Genomic DNA, 25,684 nt, shown 5'->3' with positions numbered 1-25,684 from the left:
TCCCATCCCTAAGCAGCTGCTGACAGACAGTGTAGTGTAGTGGTTAGAGTGTGGGACCAGGACCCGGGAGGCCAGGGTTCAAATCCCCACTCGGGCATGAAGCTCACTGGTGACCTTGAGCCAGTCATGGGCTCTCTGCCTAGCCCACCTCACAGGGTGGTTGTTCTGGGGATTGTAAGAGGAAGGGGAGAACCTGGAGCTCCTTGGCATAAAGGCGGGATATAAAGCACTCCATTGTGGGCCCAATTTTATGGAACTCCCTTCCAGGTTGCGGTCAGACAGGCCCTTCTCCCTGTTGAACTTACTGAAGACATCATCATCATCATCCTAGCAGGCTTATTTTATATTTTCCACTCCTTTTCATTGTATGGAATACTTTGTGCACTGCTTAGAGACAATGGCAGTCAAGCTGTATAGAAATGGTTGAGACAAATTAAACAGGGCTGGGAAGTTGCTCAGTGATGGGGCATATGCGCTCTGCACGTGCTCAGGTGCACTCTGATCCTTAGCATGTCATTACATTCGCCCTGCTCAAGGGAACACCTCAGCCTGCCCTTAAGCGAGATGTCCACTTACCTCAGTGAGTCCAGCTTCTGCCATTTCAAGTCCCTCAGGAGGAAGCAAGGACTAGCACAATCGGGGCCGTCTTAATCATAGGCGCCTGGCCGAGAGTCCGGGGTCCGAGAGTCGGAGTCCAGGGAAGAAGAGGCCGCCTGTTGGAGTGCCGCGGCAGGCTCTTCTGTTCGGGTTTCCTGAGTGGACCTAAAAAAAAAGTCGACAACTCTGGGCAAGCGGGGGGGGGGACGGGACGGGACGGGCGCTGGGCAGATCTTTGCATCCCGGCATCGCATATGCTTAAGACTGCCCTGAGCACAATGAGACTTTGCCCTCTTCCTGCCCACCCAGATCTGCTAGGGAAGGTCAGGGGGAAACCCCAGAACAGATTTGGGGAGAGGGGGAGAACGTTCCGCCACACAAGGAAGGCTCTTCAGAGTCCCAGGAAAACAGGATGTCCATCCCATTTAAGTGCCAAGTTGACAGAAACAACGCACAGAGGGAGGTGTTCTGGGTGTCTGATCTCCAGTTAGGACATTCCCTCACCCTGGAGAATCTGCCAAAATCCTCTGGAAGACCTTCCAATGCCTCCCTTTCCTGCAGGAGTTTTACCCAATAAACATTTAAAAATTAAAGCCTGTCCCCGTCTCATTTCAATCCATGTAGCTTTGTCTCTGGGAGTTGGCTGATGAAGCCCCACCTGCCTCAAGGGGCCTGGTGGCTGTCCCCTGAGACGGCATCTGAAACACAGGGAGGAAGTCAACGCTGCCTTAAGCCAAAGTCCCTCAGCCGCATCCTAATTTCCCTAGCAGAATGGCTTGTGCAAAAGACGGTGCAGAAGGTCAACATGCTTGTGGGGACAAACAACCGCCAGCGCTGATCACCCTGCTAGCGAGATTCCCACAGGCTGCCAGTCAGCTCCTGGGGCAAGTTCAAGGTCCCATATACCCCAAGACCAGGTGACTTGAGAGAGGGGCTTATGCCTTATACACCACGAGATCCCTGCAGTCTGAGTGTGTGTCTCTTCTGCACACCCCCAAGATCTCACAAGCCCTTTCACACAGTGACTCTGAGCAGGGCCTTGAGAGTGGCTGCCCCTCTTCTCTGGAACATTGTTCCTGTTTCTGGAGACATTATTGCTCCAACAGGCTGGATAAATGGCTTTTCACTACAAGGGTCCACTTGTTCTGGTTTTAAATAAATGTGCAATTAAGGAGTTTTCTTCACGGAAGCAAGTCCCACTTGCTAAATAGGAACTCGCGTCCATTTAGGGCAGCAGCAGATGTTCTCCAATTCAAAAATGCCAAGGACGCCTGCGAATTAAAATGTTAGGAATACCACAACTTACTAGGTACGTCTGTGTTTGTGTGTAAACAAAAGCATGGGAAGCAATCAAGGAGCATTAGCTGCTACTTGAGAAAACATTCAGCAAATGCAAAGACCTGGAGACATTAAAAAAGAAAAGAAAAGAAAAAGATCACGTGGTTACTGAGTTTCTGAGTCATTTCCAGGAAGGGAAACTCCCAGTGCCTGGAAACAGAGAAAACGAAACTTAACTCGGGACTTTTGCCTGAGGGAGCCATGGCTGCTGCAGGGGGTCACATCCAGCGTCTCCGTGATGAAGCCACTTGCTCCATCTGCCTGGAATATTTTAAGGATCCAGTGATCATCCCAGAGTGTGGGCACAATTTCTGCCGATCCTGCTTGATCCAGTGCTGGGGGGAATCGGAGGCAGAGGCTTCCTGCCCTCAGTGCAGAGAAAGAGTCCAGAGAAGGAGCCTCATCCCCAACCGGCAACTGGCTAATATGGCAGAAATAGCCCAGAATCTCAGCCTTCAGGAGGGAAAGGAGGAAGGAGGGAAAGGAGGAGTCTGTGAGGATCACCAGGAGCCCCTGAAGCTCTTCTGCAAAGTCCACGAAGCCCCCATCTGCCTGGTGTGTGACAAATCAAAGGAACATGAAAATCACAAGGTGATTCCTCTGAAGGAGGCTTTCCAGGAATACAAGGTAGGAGATCCCTGGATCTGGAGGGGGAGAAGTAGCTGTGGATTCTTCTTGGGAAATTTTCTTTTTAATTCTCAGGTCCAAAGTAGGCATGGCATGAATTGGTGGTTGTTTATTTTAGGAATCATTCTGCAAAGAAACAGAAAAGATGATTGTAACTTTAAGAATTTTTTTCTGCGAGTTCTGGCTGTGGTTTTCTAGGCTGAAGAGGTATAAAAGGAGGTGATGAGTATAAAAGGGGAGAAGTTGCAGTTTGAATTTGCCTGCAGAGAGAGAACACCCACATGCTTTGTGTTTTTGTATAGCTGTAATAAAACCTTTGCTTGAGTGTTTTACACCGGTCACGTGGTTCTGTCTCTGCCACCAGAAGAAAAACCGCCTCTAACAGTTTATTATGTAAAAAGCAGCCAAGAGGAAGCCTGAGGGCTCCTGGGATGGCTGGGAGGAGGGAGTTGAAGTCTTTCTCTCTGCCAGGGGGACAAAGGGATCTTCCCTTGAAATACTCACAGCAGCTTGAAAGATTTGAACTGGGACCGTGGGAGGAAGAGAAAGGGTTAACCTCATCCACATCCCCCAGGAAGTTGCTTTGTACATATGAAGAACACTGCAAATGGAAATTGCACATACACAACCAAGTGCATGTTTCCTTTGGCTAGCAGGATCCCTCCTCAATGCCCTGCAAAGCAGAGAGCAGCAAGGGATCAGCTGGGGGGGGGGGAGACTGGTGGCCAGGAATTGACCAGATGGTGCAGGATCCTCCCCCAAAGTAACTGTTGGAAGCAGATTTAGGAGTGATGGGGTGGAAGCTCCTACTGGTGGGGAGCACGCTCATTCTAGGGGTGCTGAGGGGCCTGTGCAATGAGGTTTCAGGCGGGGGAGGGGTGTGTGTTGAGGATCCCCTTCCATCCCAAATAGTAAAGGACTCAGTGATTCCAGAGTAGCATCTGCAAAGACAAGGGGGGAAGGTGACTTTTCCATGACAACTCAGAATGGGACCTGTGCTATTATACTGTATATAAAAAAATAAAATTCTCATTCTGGACACTGCCTTAGCCCTTCCTCCTCCTCCTCTTCCTCTTCCTCCTCCTTCTCCTCTTCCCACTTCTCCCTGGGACCTCAAGATGAGAAGTCAGGCTAGAACTTTCCTCAAAGAAGTTCAAAGGAGCAAACATGGCTGCCTCTGCTCTTCTCTAGACTAGTTACAGTGGTACCTTGGGTTAAGAACTTAATTTGTTCCTGAAACTGTTCTTAACCTGCTGGCACGTGATTTCCCTTCTCATCCTGAGGTAAAGTTCTCAACCCAAGGTACTACTTCCGCGTTAACGGAGTTTGTAACCTGAAGTGTTTGCAACCTGAGGTACCACTGTAGTTGCACTAGAAAACTTTCCCATCCCAGTTCTGCAGTGTTTTTCAACCCGTGTGCTGTGGCACCTGGGGGGCCTTGAATGATGCTCAGGGGGGCAACACTGACCTCTGTCCCTCCAGCTGTTTGCTCCAGCAGCCCTGGCTACAAGCTCCGCTGGCGAATGGCGCCTCTGGGGCTGGCCAGGGGGTGTGGGCTGCCAGGAGCTGAGGCGGCCTCGGAGGAAGCAAGGAAACTGGCGAGGGGCCCTTGCTGGTGGGAAGGGACAGACAAGTCCCTGTGGGGCAGCGTGAGGAGGCACCTCTCTTTGGGGCAGCTCAGAGACCCAGAGAAGGACTCCTAAGGAGAGGGGAGAGGAGGCTGAGAGAGCCCTCCACAAGGGAGGGTGTTAGAGAAAGGGTGAGGGGCTGCAAGCAAGGGGGGGGACCCAACTGGGATCCTGAGCCCCACAGGGACACCACAGAAAGAAGGAAGTTGGTCCAGGAAGCCATGGACCCAAAAAGGTTGTACTTTTATTTCCTCTAGTAAACTACTTTGCTGTTATAGCAAGGCCACTGGACCCAAGAAGCCTGTATAATATTCATCTCCTCTCTCTGTGTCTCAATAAAACCTAAGTTTCCCTTTTTCTTTTCAGGGAGAGATCTGCCACCGCTTGGAGATTCTGAGGAAAGAGAGAGAGGAGTTTCTGGCCCATCAAGCAGCGCTGGACAAGGAAAGCAAAGACCTCCTTGTAAGTGCCACTCTTATTCCAAGGGGGGAACAAGCACTTGAAGAATTGAGTCAGGACTGTGGAAGGATGGGGAAATCTGCCATTTCAACTTCCCCCCATTCTCCTTTTCCATATCAGTTTGTTTGTTTATTTATTATTATGATGAAGGTGGCTGCCTTCTTGTACAAATATTTTGATATGTACTTTACCCTCATAAATACATTTTTTGTGAACATTACCTGGCTGGGTCAACCTTGAAAGATTCAGAGGTGTAAATTTCAAAAGATTGTTCTGTTTCAGTCTCCATATTTCAGTCTCCATCAAGTTTCAATGCAGCTAAATTGAGTTTATTTCCCATTGTCATTTATTATATGAATAGCAGTGAAGGAGAAGCCTGAGGACTTGTGAGCTGAGAGGGTGGAAGCAGGTCAATTCAAATCCTGATTTACCATAAATATTACTAAAGAGTTGTCTTTCTGAATGTGCGCTCATGTTCATTTTTAGGAAACTCAAGCCATTTTGAACCTTTAAAGAAAACAGGGGAGCTATGGGGATGAACGCTGCACTGTCCTCCTCCTCCTGTTTCTGCAGTTTTCCTACACCTAAATGGCACCAGCCTAAACTGAGGGGTGTATTATGTCCCTGGGTGATCTCTGAACAACTGTGAACTCTGGTTATGCCATGCCCCAAAACATGCAGGGAACATCCATGGCTATGGAAAAAGCTCCTTCCTTTGGGCTGTAGCTCTCTGCAAAATAGAAGTCAACAGAAACAGCAATGGGGAGGGCCTCCCCTCAAAATAAAGGAGAGGGCCTCCCCTCAAAATAAAGGTTTACTTCTTTAGTAACTGGAGGTTTCATGTCTATGAAAAATCAGAAGTGTCCTCCCTGTGGAATTCTCACAATTCTCTTCCTGATGTTTTGAAGGCTGAGCACCTTCCACACTCAGACCTCCTCTTTTCTTGCAGAAATTAACAGAAACGGAGAGGCTGAAGACTGTGGAGAAGTTCAGAGAACTGCGCCGGTTCCTGGAAGAACAAGAAAAACGTCTGCTGACTCACATGGAAGAGGTGGAGAAGGAGATTGCAGGGAGAAGGGATGAGCAGCTGGCCAGATTCTCCAGGAATCTCTCCTCTCTTGAGAGGTTCATCCAGGAGATGGAGGAGAAGAGTCAGCAGCCAGCGAGTGAACTCCTGCAGGTAAGATGGTGGCAGAACAGCCCAAGGCTCTAGGAAAAGGCTGCCCCTTTCATGTATGCAAGGAGTGCAGGGGCTGAGTTGATGGAGCCTCTAGTCAGGTTTGTAATGGACAGGAAGACCCAAGAGACCTGGGATGCTTAACTCACCTGAATGCAGACTAGAGATTTTTGATGGAACGGGAACTGATCTTCTGCTTTTTGCTGGTTATTTGTCACCGAATGCCTTTCAGTTGTGGAGGGCTTCGTCTGGGATGCGTTCAGGCCTCCTTCCGACATGAGCCAGTCTCTTGACCAAGCTTCTCTTCCCGCTTCCTCCACAACTTCTGGGTTGATCCACTTCTCCATGGATACAGATCGACCCAGAATGTTGCGCAGTCACAGTGACCAAAGAGCAAGACAGAGGGACTCATCCAGACTGCTGCTTGTCCCACCCCTTTCCTCCAAGAAAACCCTCTTTTTACTGCTGAATTAGAATAAACATCAGCCAGGTTTTCTCCGGATTGACGTTTGCTTTGATGTTGCACTAAGGAGCAGTTTTTTCCTGAGGGAAAGCGGCAGGGCAAAGATAAAACCACTTGGACTCGTGTTTTCTGGGCACAGGAAAAGCAGACGTGTGGAAAAGCCCAAAAAAACACTGACCTATTTTATTACCCCTTGGGAGGCATTTTATGCTGCAGGTGCTTTTTTAATTTCCAGGTGGAAAATAGCATTTGAAATTTGGGGACTGGGACAGTGCCCTGGTAGGACTATCCTGTAGGCTTACTTATGTCTGAATTGCACAATGCAAACTGGATTAAAGTTAATAAATTATAATCTAAAACAAGACATGGAGTGGAATCTTCCACTGAATCCATAAATGTGTGATTCCCTTAACTGCTGCTGGATGTTCATAAGGATTAAAAAGAATAATTGCAAACTGATGTGGAAATGTGAAGAACTTGATACTGGGGAAAAATCATAATTTCAGATTGGAAAAACAAAAGCTGTAAGAAATGAAAACTGGCTGATTCCGCCATTCCTACCCTAAACCTTGGCATGTGCCAGGCAGACTGACATCTGAGGGCCAGGGTCTGAGGGGGTCTTCCTAGTGTGGCCTGTGGTGTGCAGTGAATTCCCTTCTCCTTTCCCCTCTAGGATGTGAGAAGGACCTTGCAGAGGTAAGTGGATCTGGCTCATTTCCATTAGCATCACTCTTTGAAGCTGAGATGCAAGAACCTCAGACATGGCCCTCCAGGGGCTGCGAGGGGGAGACTGTGGGACTCATTCCCTGCAGCACCTCACAGGTAAAAGTAGAGCCCCCTCTTCGGAACTTGTAGCACCCCAATTCTCCCTCCAAGGATCAAGGTCAACTGCCTCTTCCCTCCCTCCCCACATCCCTTCACAAAGGGATGGGGGCTCTTTTCTTTCTCTTGCACTTTCTGTTCATGGACTTTTTGGTAATTTCAAACATCTAGAAGAGAAAGTGCCAAAGATGCTTGGGAAGAGCTTAGGACATATTTCAATGCCCAACTAGAAGCCCCCCAACTCTGGTAACTCAGCCCCTTTGAGGCACTGAGGGAGGGAAAGTCTGTTGGTCTAGAATGGGTGGGTTATTTTTCTTGGGAGCGTTTCCAGCGTGAGAGGCTGAAGGTGGTCTTGAGTGGGGGGTGAAAGTCTAGTTGTTTGATGCCTCTAGAGGGAGAGTCCAATGGGGCATGGAGCTGTGCCCTTCCTGGGTGGGAGAGGGGGTGAAGGGAGGGTGGAGGTTGTTCTCTTTGACCGCTGGGCAACTTTGGACATCACTCACATCCTCTGGAGAAGCTCAGGGAGGGAGGGGTTGCAGGCATTCCACCTCAGGGGTTTGGTTCTTAAATCCTGGCACCTCCCCAGAAAGTTGTTAGGGGGCAGCATCATTGGAAGCCATGGGAGTCCTCCGGTGGTGTCGCTTGGGGTTACATCTTGTCCCTTGTGCTGTCTAGCATCCTTACAAAGCCACTGACAGCTGTCCTCAGGGGTTTTGGACTGAGGTCTCATTTGTGGTGGAAATAAACCTGGTGGGAAATAAACTTCCACTTTGTTCGTCTTATTCAAATCACCTGCAATAATTAGGGAGATGAGGCCACAATGGGGCCATTCATTGTTTTTCTTTTCACCAGGTATGAGGAAAGAGAGAGTCCAGAGAAGCCACTGGCTTTCCCTTCAAAACTGAGGAACAGGATCTTGGAATCCTGTGATCTAAATCACCTTGTGAAGAATACAATGAAACAATGGAAAGGTAATGAAAACTGGCTGCCAGGATTTCACCCTGGAATTCTGTTTCTTTTTCAGAACTGAACATACGAGGCTCTTATTGCATGGAATTGAGTAACCCCAGGATACCTTCCTTCTTGGTGCTCCAGCCTTCATTTCCTGTCCCCCAGAATGGCCCATGTATATTGTGACGCTGGGAAAGAAAGCCTGAACCAGAGTGTAGAGCAAAGTCAGGATTTTTTCCTCCCGTGTGCATCTGTTTACAGTTATACGAAACCTCCTTTTCCTTTTGGTTCCCTGTCTGCACAATCTGAGTTTGTCCTTTTGTTTTTTTTTTTTATAATCATATTTATTAAAATTTCCAATAATAACAGAATAGGAAAATAAGAAAGATAAAGGAAAGAAAGAAAAAGAGAAACTAACTTAGACCCTTCTTTTCATAACCTTCTTTCTGGGACTTCCTCCTTCCCCTCCCGATTGTATTCCCCTTTATCTAAGTTGGTTCCACAAGTTCTCATCCCTAATTAAACCTAATATATTATACTCATAAACCAATTTAAATTTACACCATCTTAGCATCACTCCTCGTCTTATAATAGAACAAAATTTTCCCCCAGATCCGCTCTCATTTCTTCCACGAGTTCCCCCTTTCTAAAAAAAAAAAAGAAAAAACAGAAACGTAAAATATCAAAGTTATAAAGAATATAAGATAGAAAGTATAGAGAAATTCAAAAAGTTGGTTACAAAGCCTTTGGATTCTAAGGTTCCCCCTCCCTTCCCCGGTTTTGATTCCCCATGTCCATTTGTCTGTATGTTGTCGGCCTGGAGATCTTAAGTCCACAGCCAAATTTATCTCAGTCCATCATGCTGTTTTCTTCGGATTTGATTGTCTTAATGATGTTTAACGTCGAAAATCCAATCTAATAGAGGCCTTTAATTTTCTTTAATCTTTTGTTGCTCCTCCCATTATTCTTTCCGTGTCGTATTCAGTCATCTTCTGAGTTTGTCCTTTTGGAGGTTCTCCTGCTCTGAATGGAGTCAGAGGGCATTAAGAAGCCCCCAGTTCCCCCTCTGCCTCCTGCTCAGGCTTCTTTCTCAGCCGTGGAGCCAAGGCCTGAGCTGTCTCCTCCTCAGACGTCCCCCTGCAGCTGCCATATCTAGGGCTTCAGCCTTCAAGATCTCCTGAGAGTTCCCCCATTGAGAGAGGAAGCAAGAGCACATAGAATCATAGAATCATAGAATCATAGAGTTGGAAGAGACCACAAGGGCCATCGAGTCCAACCCCCTGCCAAGCAGGAAACACCATCAGAGCACTCCTGACATATGGTTGTCAAGCCTCTGCTTAAAGACCTCCAAAGTAGGAGACTCCACCACACTCCTTGGCAGCAAATTCCACTGTCGAACAGCTCTTACTGTCAGGAAGTTCTTCCGAATGTTTAGGTGGAATCTTCTTTCTTGTAGTTTGGATCCATTGCTCCGTGTCCGCTTCTCTGGAGCAGCAGAAAACAACCTTTCTCCCTCCTCTATGTGACATCCTTTTATATATTTGAACATGGCTATCATATCACCCCTTAACCTCCTCTTCTCCAGGCTAAACATGCCCAGCTCCCTTAGCCGTTCCTCATAAGGCATCGTTACATGAGCCCCAAAGCGTCACATGAGCCCCAAAGGGCACAATTATGCTTGTTAACAACCTTAAAGATTTGTAGAAGGTTTGTGAGGAAGGGTTTCCTTTTGCCTGAGAACTCTGCCAATCCTTCCTCATCAACCTTCACTCCTTATTATGTTTCACAATCTTGGCTTTAATGATTCCCCCCACCACTTTACTTGGGGAAGATGTTAAGGCTGCCTCTATCTCCCCTCTGCATGCTTTTATGGGATTCCTATTGCTCTGCCTCCCCTCTAGTCCTCCAATGCAGAGCCCAATTTCAGGGACAAAGTTCAGAGACCAGCAAAATTCATGCTGAACATTTTTATTCTCTTATTTGTAAGCTTGCTTTATGATTACTGAGTTTTAAAGCTTTAGTTATTTTCATAGATTCTTCCAATGTTTATCTTGTTCCAATGTTTATCTTGTTATCTTGTTTTTCTACTATTTAATAATAATACTAGAATTTGAGGATGCTATGTTATGAAATGTTACTTTTGTACAGAGATTTATTTCTGGTGGAAGAGTGTTGCCCTTACACTTTATATCTTTCTGCTTCCTCAGATGCTCTGCTATTCAGTGAACAGATTCAGAAAGGTAAATTTCCAGGAGAGTTACAATTTCACAGGAGGGATGGGGACTGATATTTCATGGGTGTTGAACCGTCTGTTCTGCAGACTTTGGGACCCCCTTCAATGGCGTCACTCTGGGTAACAGTCCTCTAGAGATCTGAACAGTCCTCTGTTATCTGAAGAAGTGTGCATGCACACGAAAGCTCATACCAAGAACTAACTTAGTTGGTCTTTAAGGTGCTACTGGAAGGAATTTTTTTATTTTGACTATGGCAGACCAACACGGCTACCTATCTGTAACTAGTCCTCTAGAGGTGTTTGGGTTCCTTGTCTGTCCCATGAATGAACTGGGAGAGGGTTTGAAGGCTTGGCCTGGTGGCAGAGCTTCGCCCTGCAAAGAACCTGCACACCAGTCTGAGTTCCATTTCTGCCTATAGACCAGTGGTGGCAAACCTTTTATGGACCCAGTGCCCAAACTGCAACCCAAAACCCACTTATTTATTGCTAAGTGCCAACACGGCAATTTAACCTGAATACTGAGGTTTTAGTTTAGAAAAAAACAACTCATACATTAACACCTTTGGTCTTAAAAGAAAAACACAATAACAGAGCTTTCAGTGATACAAAGAACAGTTTATTGAAAGGTAAAAGTTTGTATTTGGCATGGTTTTGAACAATTAATGTGATTTTTGCTGCTGTATGCATGTTGATAATTTGTCTAACCTTGGCTCCTACTTTGTAAGTTTGAGAGCAACACATGCAGCACTCAAGTCATCTGTTAGTCTGTTTCTGGTGTCAGATTTGGTATAATTCAAAGCTGAAAACAGCTGCTCACAAGCATAAGATGATCCAACCAAAGTAAGGAAAGCAATCCCAAGTACTCTGATTGATTAAAAATTATTTGGCAGACTATTGCACACTAGGGACGCGGGCAGCGCTGTGGGTAAAACCTCAGTGCCTAGGACTTGCCAATCGTATGGTCGGCGGTTCGAATTCCCGCAGCGGGGTGAGCTCCCGTCTTTCGGTCTCTGCTCCTGCCCACCTAGCAGTTCGAAAGCACCCCTAAGTGCAAGTAGATAAATAGGTACCGCTTTCTAGCGGGAAGGTAAATGGCATTTCTGTGTGCTGCGCTGGTGCTGGCTCGCCAGAGCAGCTTCATCACGCTGGCCACATGACTCGGAAGTGTCTCCGGACAGCACTGGCCCCCGGCCTCTTAAGTGAGATGGGCACACAACCCTAGAATCGGACACGACAGGCCCGTACGGGCAGGGGTACCTTTACCTTTATTGCACACTAGGGATCTCATTTTCAGAACTAACTGTGCTTTCTTTTGTCATTCTTTCTATCTTCTCAAGTGTTTCATGCAGGTCACAGAATTTATTTTTCCAGACAGATCATTATCCCCTCAATTTTATAGATTTTGCTTTATTTCATAAAATTTATATACTGTTTAGAAAATGCCTCGGTTGAGAGGAGGGCCGGCACAATACACATTGAATATTAGAAAGTGAAGGAAACTGATTTAAAAACCAATATAAACACTAAAGCAGTCTTGATATTTGTGGACGCGGAGAAAGCTTTTGACAATGTTTCTTGGAGTTTTATGAAAAAGAATCATCATGGGATGGGGGTAGGCCAAGGATTTGAGAACGGTATGGGTGCGATATATTCTGAACAAAAAGCCAAGTTGATTGTAAATAATGCAATAATTGAGGAACTTAAGATAGAAAAAGGAACACGACAGGGGTGCCCAATTTCCCCATTGCTTTTTATTTCGGTTCTGGAGGTGTTGCTGAATATGATTAGAGATGACCAGCAGGTTAAAGGTGTAAAGGTCGGAGCTAAACATTACAAGTTAAGAGCATTTGCAGATGACCTTGTATTGACTTTGCAAGAGCCAAACACTAGTACGAAAAGGGTGTTAGAAATAATTCAACAATTTGGCCAGGTAGCTGGATTTAAACTGAATAAACAAAAAACTAAAGTCTTAGGGAAAAACTTAACAGATATGGAGAAGGAGAAGTTTCAAGAAGAGACAGGTTTGACGGTGGTTAAGAAGGTGAAATACCTAGGGGTGTATTTGACATCTAAAAATTTGAATTTGTATAAGGACAACTATGAAAAATGCTGGTTAGAAATTAAAAAAGATTTAGAAATATGGTCAAATCTGAAATTGTCAATGTTGGGCCGAACTGCAGTTATTAAGATGAATGTATTGCCTAGAATGTTATTTTTGTTTCAAACCTTGCAGATTATTGATAAGTTGGACTGTTTCAAGAGGTGGCAGAAAGACATTTCGAAATTTGTCTGGCAGGGCAAAAAGCCCAGAATAAAATTTAAAATACTTACAGATGCAAAAGAAAGAGGGGGATTTGCCCTGCCGGACTTAAAACTGTATTATGAAGCAGCAGCGTTTTGCTGGCTGAAAGAGTGGATGCTCCTCGAGAATACAGACATCTTGGATCTGGAAGGCTTCAATAATACATTTGGTTGGCATGCGTATTTATGGTATGACAAAATCAAAGTGCATAGTGCCTTCAAAAATCATATTGTCAGAAAAGCGCTGTTTAATGTTTGGATAAGATATAAGGATTTGATGGAGAACAAAACCCCTAGATGGGTATCACCCTTGGAGGCTAAGGCATTGAAGAAATTCAATATGGAGGCCGGATGGCCAAAGTATTGTGAGATTTTGGAACAGGATGGAGACAAACTGAAATTACAGAGTTATGAAAAATTGAAAACTAAAGTACAAGATTGGCTCCATTATTACCAAATAATGGAGGTTTATAAACAAGACAGGAAAATTGGTTTCCAGGTGGAAAAATCAAAATTAGAGACTGAATTGTTAGAACCCAATACTAAGAATCTGTCAAGAATGTATAACTTGCTGTTGAAATGGAATACACAAGATGAAACAGTTAAGTCAGCCATGATTAAGTGGGCACAGGATATTGGTCATAACATTATGTTTGCTGACTGGGAAAGGTTGTGGAACACCGGGATTAAATTCACGGCATGTAATGCCTTAAGAGAAAATATTATGAAAATGATTTATAGGTGGTACATGACCCCAGTCAAGCTTGCAAAAATTTACCATATGCCTGACAATAAATGTTGGAAATGTAAAGAAACTGAAGGCACTTTTTATCACCTTTGGTGGACATGCCCCAAAATTAAGGCTTTCTGGGAAATGATATATAATGAAATGAAAAAGGTACTTAAATGTACCTTTCTTAAGAAGCCAGAGGCCTTTCTCTTGGGCATTGTCGGCCAATTGGTGCCAAACAAAGATAGAACTTTCTTTATGTACGCAACAACAGCAGCAAGAATACTTATCGCAAAGTATTGGAAGACACAAGATCTACCCACCTTGGAAGAATGGCAGATGAAAGTGATGGACTATATGACATTGGCTGAGATGACTAGCAGAATTCGCGACCAGGAAAGAGAGACGGCGGAAGAAGAATGGAAGAAATTTAGAATCTATCTAAAAGACTATTACAAACTTGGTGAATGCTAAAATGTCAAGGTTTTTAGAAAGAAAGGGTTACAGTGATATAAGATTGGATTAAAGAAAAGATTAAGATGACAGAGATTAGAAAGAAATATTTATAAGTTGCTAAAAAACTATGGACATTGGGATGCAGAAAGGGGAGGTATGGGGGAGTCCGAGAAAAGAAGTTTATGGAAAAAATATTATGAAACACTATATGTGTATGTATGTCTTTTTATGTGTTTGTTTGTTATAAATTTTTTTTGTAAAACCAATAAAAAATTTATATAAAAAAAAGGAAACTGATTTAAAAACCAACAAGGAAGGTATTTATTCTGATGAGAGTCTGCAAGGAGGAGTCTCTGTCTAGCATGTGATCAAAAGAATCCTCTTGATCTGAAATGGAATCTGGGTTTTTCGGGGTTATTATTATTATTATTACAGATAGGTAGCCGTGTTGGTCTGCCATAGTCAAAATAAAAAAATTCCTTCCAGTAGCACCTTAAAGACCAACTAAGGACTTCCGGAGGCGGCGCGAAACAGCAATGGCTGTCCTCTTCGCGCTGTGAAGAGGGGCTCCGCGGAAAAGGGTCGTCTGCTACGGCAGAGCGGAGACCCGTTAAGAAAAACCACGGGTAGAGTGAGCCCGTGGACGTGGGACTCGGCGGGTACCAGGAGCGACCTCGGAAACGAAGAAGGGACCCCGTAAGGGGCTCCGGAACGTGAAAGGGGTTGCGGTGCTGTGAGTTCATCGCTCTTTCCGCGGAAGTGAAGCCGCGCGGCTGCTGCTGATGAGCGCTGACCTTTCTTCTTTGAATCTGGCTGCAAACAACAACTCGTGAGTAAGAAACACAAGATTCTTGAAAATTAAATTGTGAAATTCGGCTGACAGCGGGAGACGTTAAAAGGAAGTCCGTCTTCCGACTCTGCTTAAAGTGCCAAGCAAAGACCCTTTTAAACTGAAGTGTGGAGAGGGGTTTTTAAAGAAAAAAGGAATTCACTTTGCAAATTTGGACTGGGTTAAAGAAGGACTAATTTTAAGTATGGAATGACTGTGGGCTGACTTTTCTCCTCTTTCTGGTGGATTACAAATTTTGGGGATTTTACTCCCTGCTCCCGGACTGCTTGGATACAAAAGATCCATCAAACTGTCGTAACTGTTATTAAAGTTAAAAGTTGCATTTGGGCAAAGTGGGGAGATACAAAAAGAAACTGTTGCATGCACCACTGTTAAAACTATCATCTGGCTTGGTTAAAGCACTGCAAGTTTGGAAGTGAATTTGAAAAGGTCTCCCCTTTGTCTCTTTTATTTTATTGCTACTGAGGAATTTAATGGTGGAAACCTTTTTTTTTTTGCCTTCTTCCCTGCCTTCAACTTCAGGGGAGCTCCCCCTATAGGACTGTGGATTGTATAATCTCTGAGAACTGCTGGTTGTTTTTGTTAAACCTTCTGCTTGGATGTTTTTGGTCTCGGACTGCTTTCCCATGGGATTTACAATTTGACCTTGACGCATGGACAGCTGTGGAATGAGTGGCGCAGCAAAAACAAGGGCTTCTAAAAAAGCAAAACAGACTGAACTGTTGCAAACAACTTTAACTTCACAGGCACGCAGATCATCTGTTCCAATTGTTTCAGGCCTACAGGAGGAAGAAGTTAAGCAGCCAGCTCCAGGGGACATGGCCTCAGGAGGACTGGATCCAGTCTCTAAGGAAATATTGGAACAGCTGGCAGCATTAAATAAAAAAGCAGATGAACAAGCGATTAAATTTGACCAGGTAACTGCTACTATTAACAAACTGACTGATCAAGTTAACCAAAATACACAGGTGATAGGGAGAATTCAAACAGCAGCAGCAGAAAATCGGAAACTGGCCGATGATGCGAAATTAAGAGCAGAAGTGGCAAATAAGAGGATTGAGGAATTGAGAGGGGAAGTAAGGCCACTGAGTAGACAGATCAATGAACAGCAAGCCTTTCTGTCCATGCAGGAGCTGAAAAATAGGGAGAGCAATCTGAGGCTTAGAAATATACCAGAATGTGAAAAAGAAGATTTGACTGGTTTCTTAACAGCAGAGATTACAAAATTTTGGAACCTAGCAGAAGACAAGGATTTTAAAATAGTCACCGCATTCAGATTGGGAAGAGTGGCGAGGAAGGACAAACCGAGAGACTGCCTGATCATTTTGAGATCCAGGCAAGAAAAAGATAACATACTCAGCCTACATTTTAAAAATTCATTGGTGATTCAGGGGAAGACAGCAGAAATCTACAGAGATATACCAAAACAACTTCTGGACCTGAGAGCTACATTTAAAGACCTCGCTGCATTGTTGAGAAATAACGCAATTCCCTATAGGTGGGAATTTCCCAAAGGATTATCTTTCAACTTCAGAGGGAAAAAGGTAAGGATCAGAAGTGAAGAGGACCAAGAAAAATTCCTGAACGATCACGGGGAGGATCTTCGGAAAGGAGTTGCAGGAGCCTGGCCACCACCTCCTACTGGCCCAACACCTATTCCACCTCCAGACTTGGACGAAAAGGGAGACCCATCCCCTCTGAACTGATAAATTGATCCAGGATGTCTCTGCAGCTACTTAGCTGGAATATCCATGGCGCAAATTCCCCCGAGAAAAGGAAAAAGATTTTTCACATATTGAAAAAAGAACAATTGGACATTATTTGTCTACAAGAAACACATGTGACCAGGCTTCATAGGAGAGTTTTAATCAACAAAAGACTAGGTCAAGAATTTATTTCATCAGACAAAGTTAAGAAAAGAGGAGTAGTGATCTATGCAAAAGAAAACCTATCACCAAAATTTTTGTTTAAAGATGAACACGGAAGAATTTTAGCAATTGAAATACAAACACAAGGAGAGAAATTCTTGATAGTAGGAATTTATGCACCTAATGAGGGGAAATCGGAATTTTATAAAAAGCTGCATGAGTCAATGCTGGACTATATTGACTATACCAACATCATTGTGATGGGAGATATGAACGGGGTGGTCTCCACCTACATGGACAAGTCACAACATCAAAACCTGACTAATGACGGCAGATTACCTAAGACCTTCTTCGAACTAATGGACAACATGGACTTGATTGACATATGGAGGACAAAGAACCCACTAGGCAAAGAAGGAACATTCTTCTCTGAGGCTCACCTATCTTGGACAAGAATCGACCAAATTTGGACATCTAGAGGACTGGCTCCGAAAACAAAAAAAGTAGAAATCTGCCCTAAAACCTGCTCCGACCATAATGCTTTAAAAATGGAATTGAAACTTTTGCCAACTGGATCTTTCAGATGGAGAATGAATGACACTCTATTCAGAGATCAGGAGATTGTGAAGAAGGCCCAGAAAAACTTGAAGGACTATTTTGAGCTAAATTTGAACACTCCGGTGGAAAAAAGAACAATTTGGGACGCGAGTAAAGCAGTTATGAGAGGGTTTCTGATTCAACAAAATTCAATAAAGAAAAAACTCTGGAACGGGGAAAAAGATAAGATATTGGAGAAGATAAGAGAAGGTGAAAAGAGACTGAGACTTAACCCAAAGTCAAAAGAAGTCTTAAGAGAGATTAAATTTTACCAAGCTCAATATTCGAAATTGATAAACCAAGAAGTAGAATGGAAAATCAAACAAATGAGACAAAAAACATTTGAATCAGCAAATAAATGTGGAAAACTGCTAGCATGGCAGTTGAAAAAGAGACAAAAATCGAACTTTGTTACCAATCTAGAGGTGGAAGGGGAAAATATTCAGAAACCAGAAGAAATTAGAAAGTGTTTCCTGAGATACTTCAAAAATTTGTTTAAACAAGGGCCTCAAGAAGAGATGGAGATAAACCAATTCATAAAACTAAATGGATTACAAAAACTATCTCAAGAGAAGCAAACAATCCTGAATCACAGAATAATAACACAGGAGATTGAGAGTGCCATTCAGAATATGCAACTAGGTAAATCTCCAGGACCGGACGGACTTACCTCCAAGTATTACAAGACATTAAAGGACTATTTGACTCAACCACTGTTGGAGGTGTGCAACCAGATTATGGAGGGGAGGGAGGCACCGGAGTCGTGGAAAGAAACTTTTATCACATTGATACCAAAATCGGAATCTGAAAAGACTCAACTTAAGAATTACCGTCCCATCTCACTCCTAAACGTGGATTACAAAATTTTCGCCAATATTTTGGCAAACAGGTTCAAAAAGGTCTTAAATGAAGTAATTCACAAGGACCAGGCAGGCTTTCTCCCAGGCAGACATTTGTCAGATAACACTAGGAACATTATAGATGTCCTGGAATTATTGCAGGAAAATCTGAACTTGAAAGCAGTGTTGATATTTATAGACGCAGAGAAGGCCTTTGACAACATTTCCTGGAAATTTATGAGAAAAAACTTGGAAGGGATGGGAGTGGGACGGGCATTCCAAAATAGCATAGAAGCAATTTATTCAGAACAAAAGGCAAAATTGATAGTGAACAATGTGGTGACTGAAGAGTTCAAAATTGAAAAGGGGACACGACAGGGGTGCCCCTTATCCCCTCTGTTGTTTATATCAGTCCTGGAGGTGTTGTTGAATTTGATTAGGAGGGACCAGTTGGTAGAAGGAATACAGGTCGGTGATAAACAATACAAATTAAAGGCTTTTGCAGATGATTTGGTATTAACATTACGGGAGCCAGAACCTAGCACCAAAAGAGCTTTAGAATTGATAAATGATTTTGGTCGAGTTGCAGGTTTTAAATTGAATAAACAAAAAACCAAGGTGTTGGGAAAGAATTTGACGCCTTCAGAAATAGATGGGTTTCAGAAGGAGACAGAGCTAACTGTGGTTAAAAAAGTGAAATACCTAGGGGTCAATTTGTCTGTTAAAAATTTGAACTTATTTAAAGACAATTATGAAAAATGCTGGTCTGAAATCAAAAAGGACTTGGAAATCTGGTCAAGATTGAAACTTTCCTTGTTAGGAAGAATTGCAGCAGTTAAGATGAATGTATTGCCAAGGATGTTATTTTTGTTTCAAACCCTACAGATTGTGGACAGAGTGGAATGCTTTGGAAAATGGCAGAAGGACATCTCGAAGTTTGTCTGGCAGGGCAAAAAGCCCAGGATAAAATTTAAAATCTTAACAGATGCGAAAGAAAGAGGGGGATTTGCCCTGCCGGACTTAAGGTTATATTACGAAGCTGCATCCTTCTGCTGGATGAAAGATTGGTTTCTATTAGAGAACACTGATGTCCTAGATCTGGAAGGGTTTAATAATGCTTTTGGGTGGCATGCATATTTGTGGTATGACAAGGCAAAGGTTCATAAATTGTTCAAAAACCATATTGTCAGGAAAGCTTTGTTTATAGTTTGGACTAAATACAAGGACTTGTTAGAAAATAAGACTCCGAGGTGGCTTTCACCAGCTGAGGCAAAAGCCCGAAAAAGACCCAACATGGAGGTGGGCTGGGCAAAGTACCATGAGATTATAGAAAAGATTGGAGATAATTGGAGATTGCAGAGCTTAGATAAAATTAAAAACAAGGTGCATGATTGGCTACACTATGCCCAAATTCAAGAGGTGTTTAAAAAGGATAAAAAAATAGGCTTCCAGGTGGAGAAATCGAAACTAGAGACAGAATTACTTGAACCAAAGACAAAAGTGTTTTCAAGAACGTATAACTTGTTGCTTAAATGGAACACTCAAGATGAGGTAGTCAAATCAGCCATGATAAAATGGGCTCAGGACATTGGGTACAACATTATGTTTGAAGACTGGGAAAAGTTATGGACCACCGGGTTGAAATTCACAGCATGTAATGCTCTGAAAGAAAATGTTATGAAAATGATATATAGGTGGTACATGACCCCAGTCAAGCTTGCAAAGATATACCATTTGTCAGATAACAAATGTTGGAAATGTAGGGAGGCTGAAGGGACATTCTTTCACACCTGGTGGACTTGTCCAAGAGTGAGGGCCTTCTGGGAGATGATTTACAATGAGTTAAAAAAGGTGTTTAGGTACACCTTTCCTAAGAAACCAGAGGCCTTCCTCTTGGGCATTGTCGGCCAGAAAGTGTTAAAGAAGGATAGAACCTTTTTTCTTTATGCAACTACAGCAGCAAAAATCCTCATTGCCAAATATTGGAAGATACAGTGGTGCCCCGCAAGACGAAATTAATTCGTTCCGCAAGTTTTGTCGTCTAGTGAATTTTTCGTCTTGCGAATCACGAAATCCCATAGGAATGCATTGAAAATCAATTAATGCGTTCCTATGGTCAAAAAAAGTCCAAACAAAGCCAAATTTGGTACAACAACAGTTTGTTAACTGCTCTTTAAAGTCACACATACTGTAAAGAGCAGTTCAAAAATTGAAGGGAAAATAAATTAACTTTATAAACAAAACATGTCTTTGTTTTTAGACAAAGGAAACAAAGCCGCGAGACGTTTTCGTCTTGCGAAGCAAGCCCATAGGTGAAATTCGTCTTGCGAGGCAAATCGAAAACGGAAAAACCTTTCGTCTAGCGAGTTTTTTGTCTTGCGAGGCATTCGTCTTGTGAGGTACCACTGTACAAGATTTACCCACGCTGGAAGAATGGCATACGCAACTGATGGACTACATGGAGTTGGCGGAAATGACTGGCAGAATCCGTGACCGGGGAGAAGAGACAACAGAAGAGGACTGGAGAAAATTTAAGGACTATCTACAAAAATATTATAAGATATATGAATGTTGAGAATTTGCTAAGCTTAGGAGAAAAATAGCTTCAGTAAAAATACTTGAAGGAATTATAAGTAAAATTTATGAAAGTATTAAAGTTTAGAGTAACGTCTGGACTTAATATTGGGTATTAAAATGACTAAACAAATAGTTACTGTAAACAGAGAAATATGGTTAGTGGAGGACACAAAAACATATGAAACAAGGTAATAATTTGCTGTTATTTTTGTTATGAAGAATGCAGGGTTCGGAGGATGTGGGGAAGTCCGATGGATTTGAAAGTTATGACTGGAAAATGGAAAATTTCTTTTTTTTCTGACTCTCTTTTTTTTCTTCTGTAAAAAAAAAATGCTTTTGATATATACTTGATGATACACTTGTACCTGGAAAAAAAGCAATAAAAAATATTTTAAAAAAAAGACCAACTAAGTTAGTTCTTGGTATGAGCTTTCGTGTGCAAGCACACTATCTGAAGAAGTGTACTTGCACACGAAAGCTCATACCAAGAACTAACTTAGTTGGTCTTTAAGGTGCTACTGGAAGGAATTATTATTATTATTATTATTATTATTATTATTATTATTATTATTTCCGTTTCTGTCTCTCAGCTGACTCTGCATATTCTTCTCTTTCCCTCTTCTCCTCCCCAACAGCAAATGTCACTCTGGATCCAGACACAGCCCATCCTGAACTCATCCTGTCGGAGGATCGGAAAAGCGTGATACATGGAGACACACGTCGAGCCCTGCCTGATAATCCTGAGAGATTCAGCCACGAGTTTTGTGTGTTGGGGCATGAGGGGTTCACAGCAGGCAGACATTTCTGGGAAGTCACTGCGAGAAGTGGGGGATGGTGGGGTTTGGGGGTCGCCAGGGAGTCTGTGGAGAGAAAGGACTATTTCAGCTTCAATCCTGAGGCAGGGGTCTGGGCTGTGGGGATGTGGGGAGAGAAGTACTTGGCCTGCACCTCCCCTGATTTCTCTCCTCTGTCCCTGAGGGAGAAGCCCAGGGGGATCCGGGTGACTCTGGACTATGAAGGGGGACGTGTGTCTTTTTCTGACGCTGACTCAGGATCCGAACTCTACACGTTCTCAGGAGCCTCGTTCTCTGGAGAGACCCTCCTCCCTTTCTTTTATCTGTGGGGAAATTCTAAAACCCCCCTCATTATCTCCTGAGGGGACTAAATCTGCCTCTCAGTCCCAGCAGGAGTTTCTCTCCAGACCAGAGTGACTGACATAAAAACCATTCACCCGCCAAGAGCAGGTTGGGCAGTTTTCCAAGGGCCCTTTGAGAGGATTCATTCCAGTCAAAATCAGCAGAAATAACAAAACAAAAAAAAGTTGCTCTTGCTTTGCATTTTCTTTCCTTTTCCCAGAATTCCCTCTGCAGCTTCTTAGAGAGACAGTCACACTTTTAGGAGTCCTAATAAATTTCCTCACCTTCAATCTTGTTTTCTGTTTGAGGTGTCTGATTTGGCAGAGCATGAGACTCTTGATCCCAGGGTTGTGGGTCTGAGCCCCACGTTGGGCAAATGTTTCCTGCACTGCAGGGGTGGGAATAGATGACCCTCAGGGTCCCTCACAACTCTGCAATTCTAGGAAACCTTCCTCTCCCCACAAGACCTTATGCAGCTGTGAAAATGCATGCATCGTTGGATTAATAGAGGACTAAAAATGAACCCCTTGACCCACGTCACGCAGGATAGCCTCTTGCTCTAGAGGCCTCAGACAGGAAGAAAATGTAAAAGAAATTGAACAAGGTGTCGGCTTCAAATGCCCTCTGCAAATACAGCCTCCCCATCTCCACACATTGTCAGAAATAAACCCCATTGCCTTGAGTGGGGCTTCTGCCCTGTTATAAATGTGTTTAAGGTTGATGCATTGACGTTCCTTATTTAGAAGGACACCCTCCCACCAGATGTCAAAGAGAACTACCAGGCTTTTAGAAGACATCTGAAGGCAGCCCTGTTTAGGGAAGCTTTTAATGTTTGATGCATTATTGTATTTTAATATCTTGTTGGAAGCCACCCAGAGTGGCTGGGGAAGCCCAGCCAGGTGGGCGGGTATAAATAATAAATTATTATTATTATTATTCTGTACTGCATATTGGGGGCATCAAATGGGGTGTCCTCTGGATAGTGCTGGACTCTTAATCTAAGGGTCACCAGCTGGAGCGCCATGTTGGGCAAAAGATTCCTGCTTTGGTGACCATCTCTGCCCCCAGTGGCAGTGAGTTCCATAGTTCAATTATCTGCTTTTATCTGTCCTGGATCTCCCAACATTCAGCTTTCTTGGAGGGCCACGGATTCTAGTGCTATGAGAATCTGCAATGTGGAGCGAATGTGCCCCTGCCTCCCTGCCTCCATCATGGGGACCAGAGCAGGGGGTGGGCAGTTTGTTTTCCCACCCGTGCAGCCCGCCCCGAGTGTCATCACTGAGAGGGGTGACAAAATGCCAGCTGCTCTCCCTGCACGTCCATGTCCCGCCCTCGCTCGGGTGCTGTGTGTGTGTGTGTCTGTGTGGCCCTGCTCAAAGCTGTGCTGCTCACGGGGCAAGGCAGCCTCCACTGGGCTTCTCCGTCTTTCCCCTGCTGTTGCTTTAAAGCCTTTCCCTCAAACTCATTATGTGCTAAGGGGGTTTTCCCCCATGTGTTTTCTTCTTTGCCGTTCTCACTGTTTTTTTTCCGGGGGTGGTGGTGGTGTTCCTTTTCGTTTCCTGCCTTCCCCCCTCCACCACGTCCCCCTCACACCGCCACCAGAGCTCTAACTCCCAGAAGGCCAGTCGGCTTCAGAAGAAGGAGAAGCCTGCGATCAACCAATATCAGCCCCAGGATCTCCAAATAGATCACGACATCTTGTCCATGCCTGCCCTAGAAATATAGTATTGTAGAGTTGAGGATCATCTAGTCCAGGGGTCTTTTTCAAAGAGGGCCAGATTTGATGAAGTGAAGGGTCGTGAGGGCCGCCCAAAGGGCTGAAAAGCTGTTGACCTTTTTTAGGATTGAAGTTGTGGAGGGTGTTTTTGGTGCGAATCCACACTGCATTTCGCCCTCGAGCTCTCCTTTCATCCGGAGCATGTAGAGTTTCTCCCCCGTGAGGAGTCTCTGATGAGCAATGAAGGTCTTCCCACAGTCTGAGCAGATGTACAGCTTCTCTCCCGCGTGCGTCTTCTGGTGCGTGATCAGGCTCTGGCTCCGGTTGAAGCTGCTCCTGTAGTCGGAGCACTTGTACGGCTTCTCCCCGGTGTGGATGCTCCAGTGCCTGTTGAGGTTCTGGCTCCAGCGGAAGGTCTTCTTTTGCAGGCACCACAGGAGGTCCTAGTGGGTATATCAGCACCCTCAGGCTGCCACATCAGCAACCCCGACTTAAATGAACATTTCTGGCACTCATTTTCCACGGTGTCCTTGTACCTATCTAAACAAGGGGTGGATCTCAAACCCATCTTTCCCCCTCCGCTGTGAGCACGCTTATATCATTGGGCTGTCATACATACGGAATTTCCCAGGATTTGTCTCTTGAAAATAGCGTCCTGGCAGAATTTTCAAAAATCGGTTAAAATGTCCAGAAAAATCAGGACATATGGCAGCTCGAATCAGCAGTGTTGTGGTTTTTTGGGCAAATTTCCTAAAAAAGTAGCTTTAAAACATTCTTTTTTTTTTTTTGCGAGATCTTGCTCAACAACATCTGTGTCTGGTAGAGTTGAGCCAAACATCCCCCACTCAGGTTCTGCTGTCCCAAAGAACACCATTTAAAGATGGACGCCCACTCCCACTCCCAATTTTGCTGAGAGACAGTGTAGTGTAGTGGTTAGAGTGTGGGACCAGGACCTGGGAAGCCAGGGTTCAAATCCCCACTCGGGCATGAAGTTCATTGGTGACCTTGAGCCAGTCACGGGCTCTCTGCCTAGCCCAGAACCTGGAGCTCCTTGGCATAAAGGTGGGATATAAAGCACTCCATTGTGGGCCCAATTTTATGGAACTCCCTTCCAGGTTGCGGTCAGACAGGCCCTTCTCCCTGTTGAGCCTACTGAAGACATCATCATCATCATCATCCTAGCAGGCTTATTTTATATTTTCCACTCTTTTTCATTGTATGGAATACCTTGTGCACTGCTTAGAGACAGTGGCAATCCAGCGGTACAGAAATGGTTGAGACAAATTAAACGGGGCTGGGAAGTTGCTCAGTGATGCAGCACATGCACTCTGCACATGCTCAGGTGTGCTGTAATCCTTAGCTCGTCGTTACATTCACCCTGCTCAAGGGAACATCCCAGGCCTGCTGCTAAGCGAGATGTTCAATTACCTCCAGCCATTTCCAGTCCCTCCGGAGGAAGCAAGGAACAGGGGTGAATTGGGAGTGTTGTTCCGCTGGCTGTGAGCGACAATGAAGATCCCGCTCTCCCTGTGTCAAAAGCATGGGAAGGAGCATTCACTGCTACTTGAGAAAACATTCAGGATCTGCAGAGATCTTTTTAAAAAGATCACGTGCTCACTGAGTTTCTGAGTCATTTCCGGGAAGTGAAACTCCCAGTGGCTGAAAACGAAACTCGGGACTTTTGCCTAAGGGAGCCATGGCTGCTGCAGGGGGTCCCATCCAGAATCTTTGTGAGGAAGCCACGTGCTCCATCTGCCTGGATTACTTCAAGGATCCAGTGACCATCCCAGAGTGTGGGCACAACTTCTGCCGATCCTGCCTGGTCCTGTTCTGGGGGGAATCGGAGGCGGAGGCTTCCTGCCCTCAGTGCAGAAAAACAGTCCAGAGGAGGAGCCTCATCCCCAACAGGCAACTGGCAAACTTCGTAGAATTAATCGAGAATCTCAGCCTTCAAGAGGGAAAGGAGGAAGGAGGGAAAGGAGGAGTCTGCGAGAAACACCAGGAGCCCCTGAAACTCTTTTGCAAGAAAGATGAAGCCCCCATCTGCGTGGTGTGTGACAGATCCAAGGACCACAAACACCACGAGGTGATTCCTCTGGAAGAGGCTTTTGAGGAATACAAGGTAGGAGATCCCTGGATCTGGAGGGGGAGAAATAGCTGTGGATTCTTCTTGGGAGGTTATCTTTTTAATTCTCAGGTCCAAAGTAGGCATGGCATGAATTGGTGGTTGTTTATTATGTAAAAAGCAGCCCAGGGGAAGCCTGAGGTTTGGGAGGAGGGAGTTGAAGCCTTTCTCTCTTCCAGGGGGACAAAGGGAT

General features: G+C 44.5%; 1 protein-coding gene across 3 annotated transcripts in view; it reads left to right on the top strand.

The window, feature by feature from the left end:
* Positions 1-25,684, top strand: part of LOC309524855 (zinc finger protein RFP-like) — a 46,863-nt gene that overhangs the window by 13,247 nt on the left and 7,932 nt on the right. Inside the window, exons 4-8 of one of the 3 annotated variants that reach the window (XR_014216027.1) lie at positions 5,599-5,829; positions 6,963-6,985; positions 7,964-8,082; positions 10,270-10,302; positions 21,149-21,957. Coding sequence is in view for 2 of the 3 variants with exons in the window: in XM_082209990.1 (XP_082066116.1) it covers positions 25,063-25,488 (426 nt within the window). In the remaining variant the exon portion in view is untranslated. Of the gene's footprint in view, positions 1-5,598; positions 5,830-6,962; positions 6,986-7,963; positions 8,083-10,269; positions 10,303-21,148; positions 21,958-24,420; positions 25,489-25,684 lie in introns of those variants that run through there. The other 2 variants (XM_082209988.1, XM_082209990.1) reach the window with 2 other exon arrangements.

This window comes from Podarcis vaucheri (assembly GCF_965113315.1).
Source record: "Podarcis vaucheri genome assembly, chromosome: 2".
Taxonomy (NCBI): domain Eukaryota; kingdom Metazoa; phylum Chordata; class Lepidosauria; order Squamata; family Lacertidae; genus Podarcis; species Podarcis vaucheri.
Note: the sequence above shows the minus strand (reverse complement) of the source record. Positions and strands in the feature narration are given on the sequence as shown.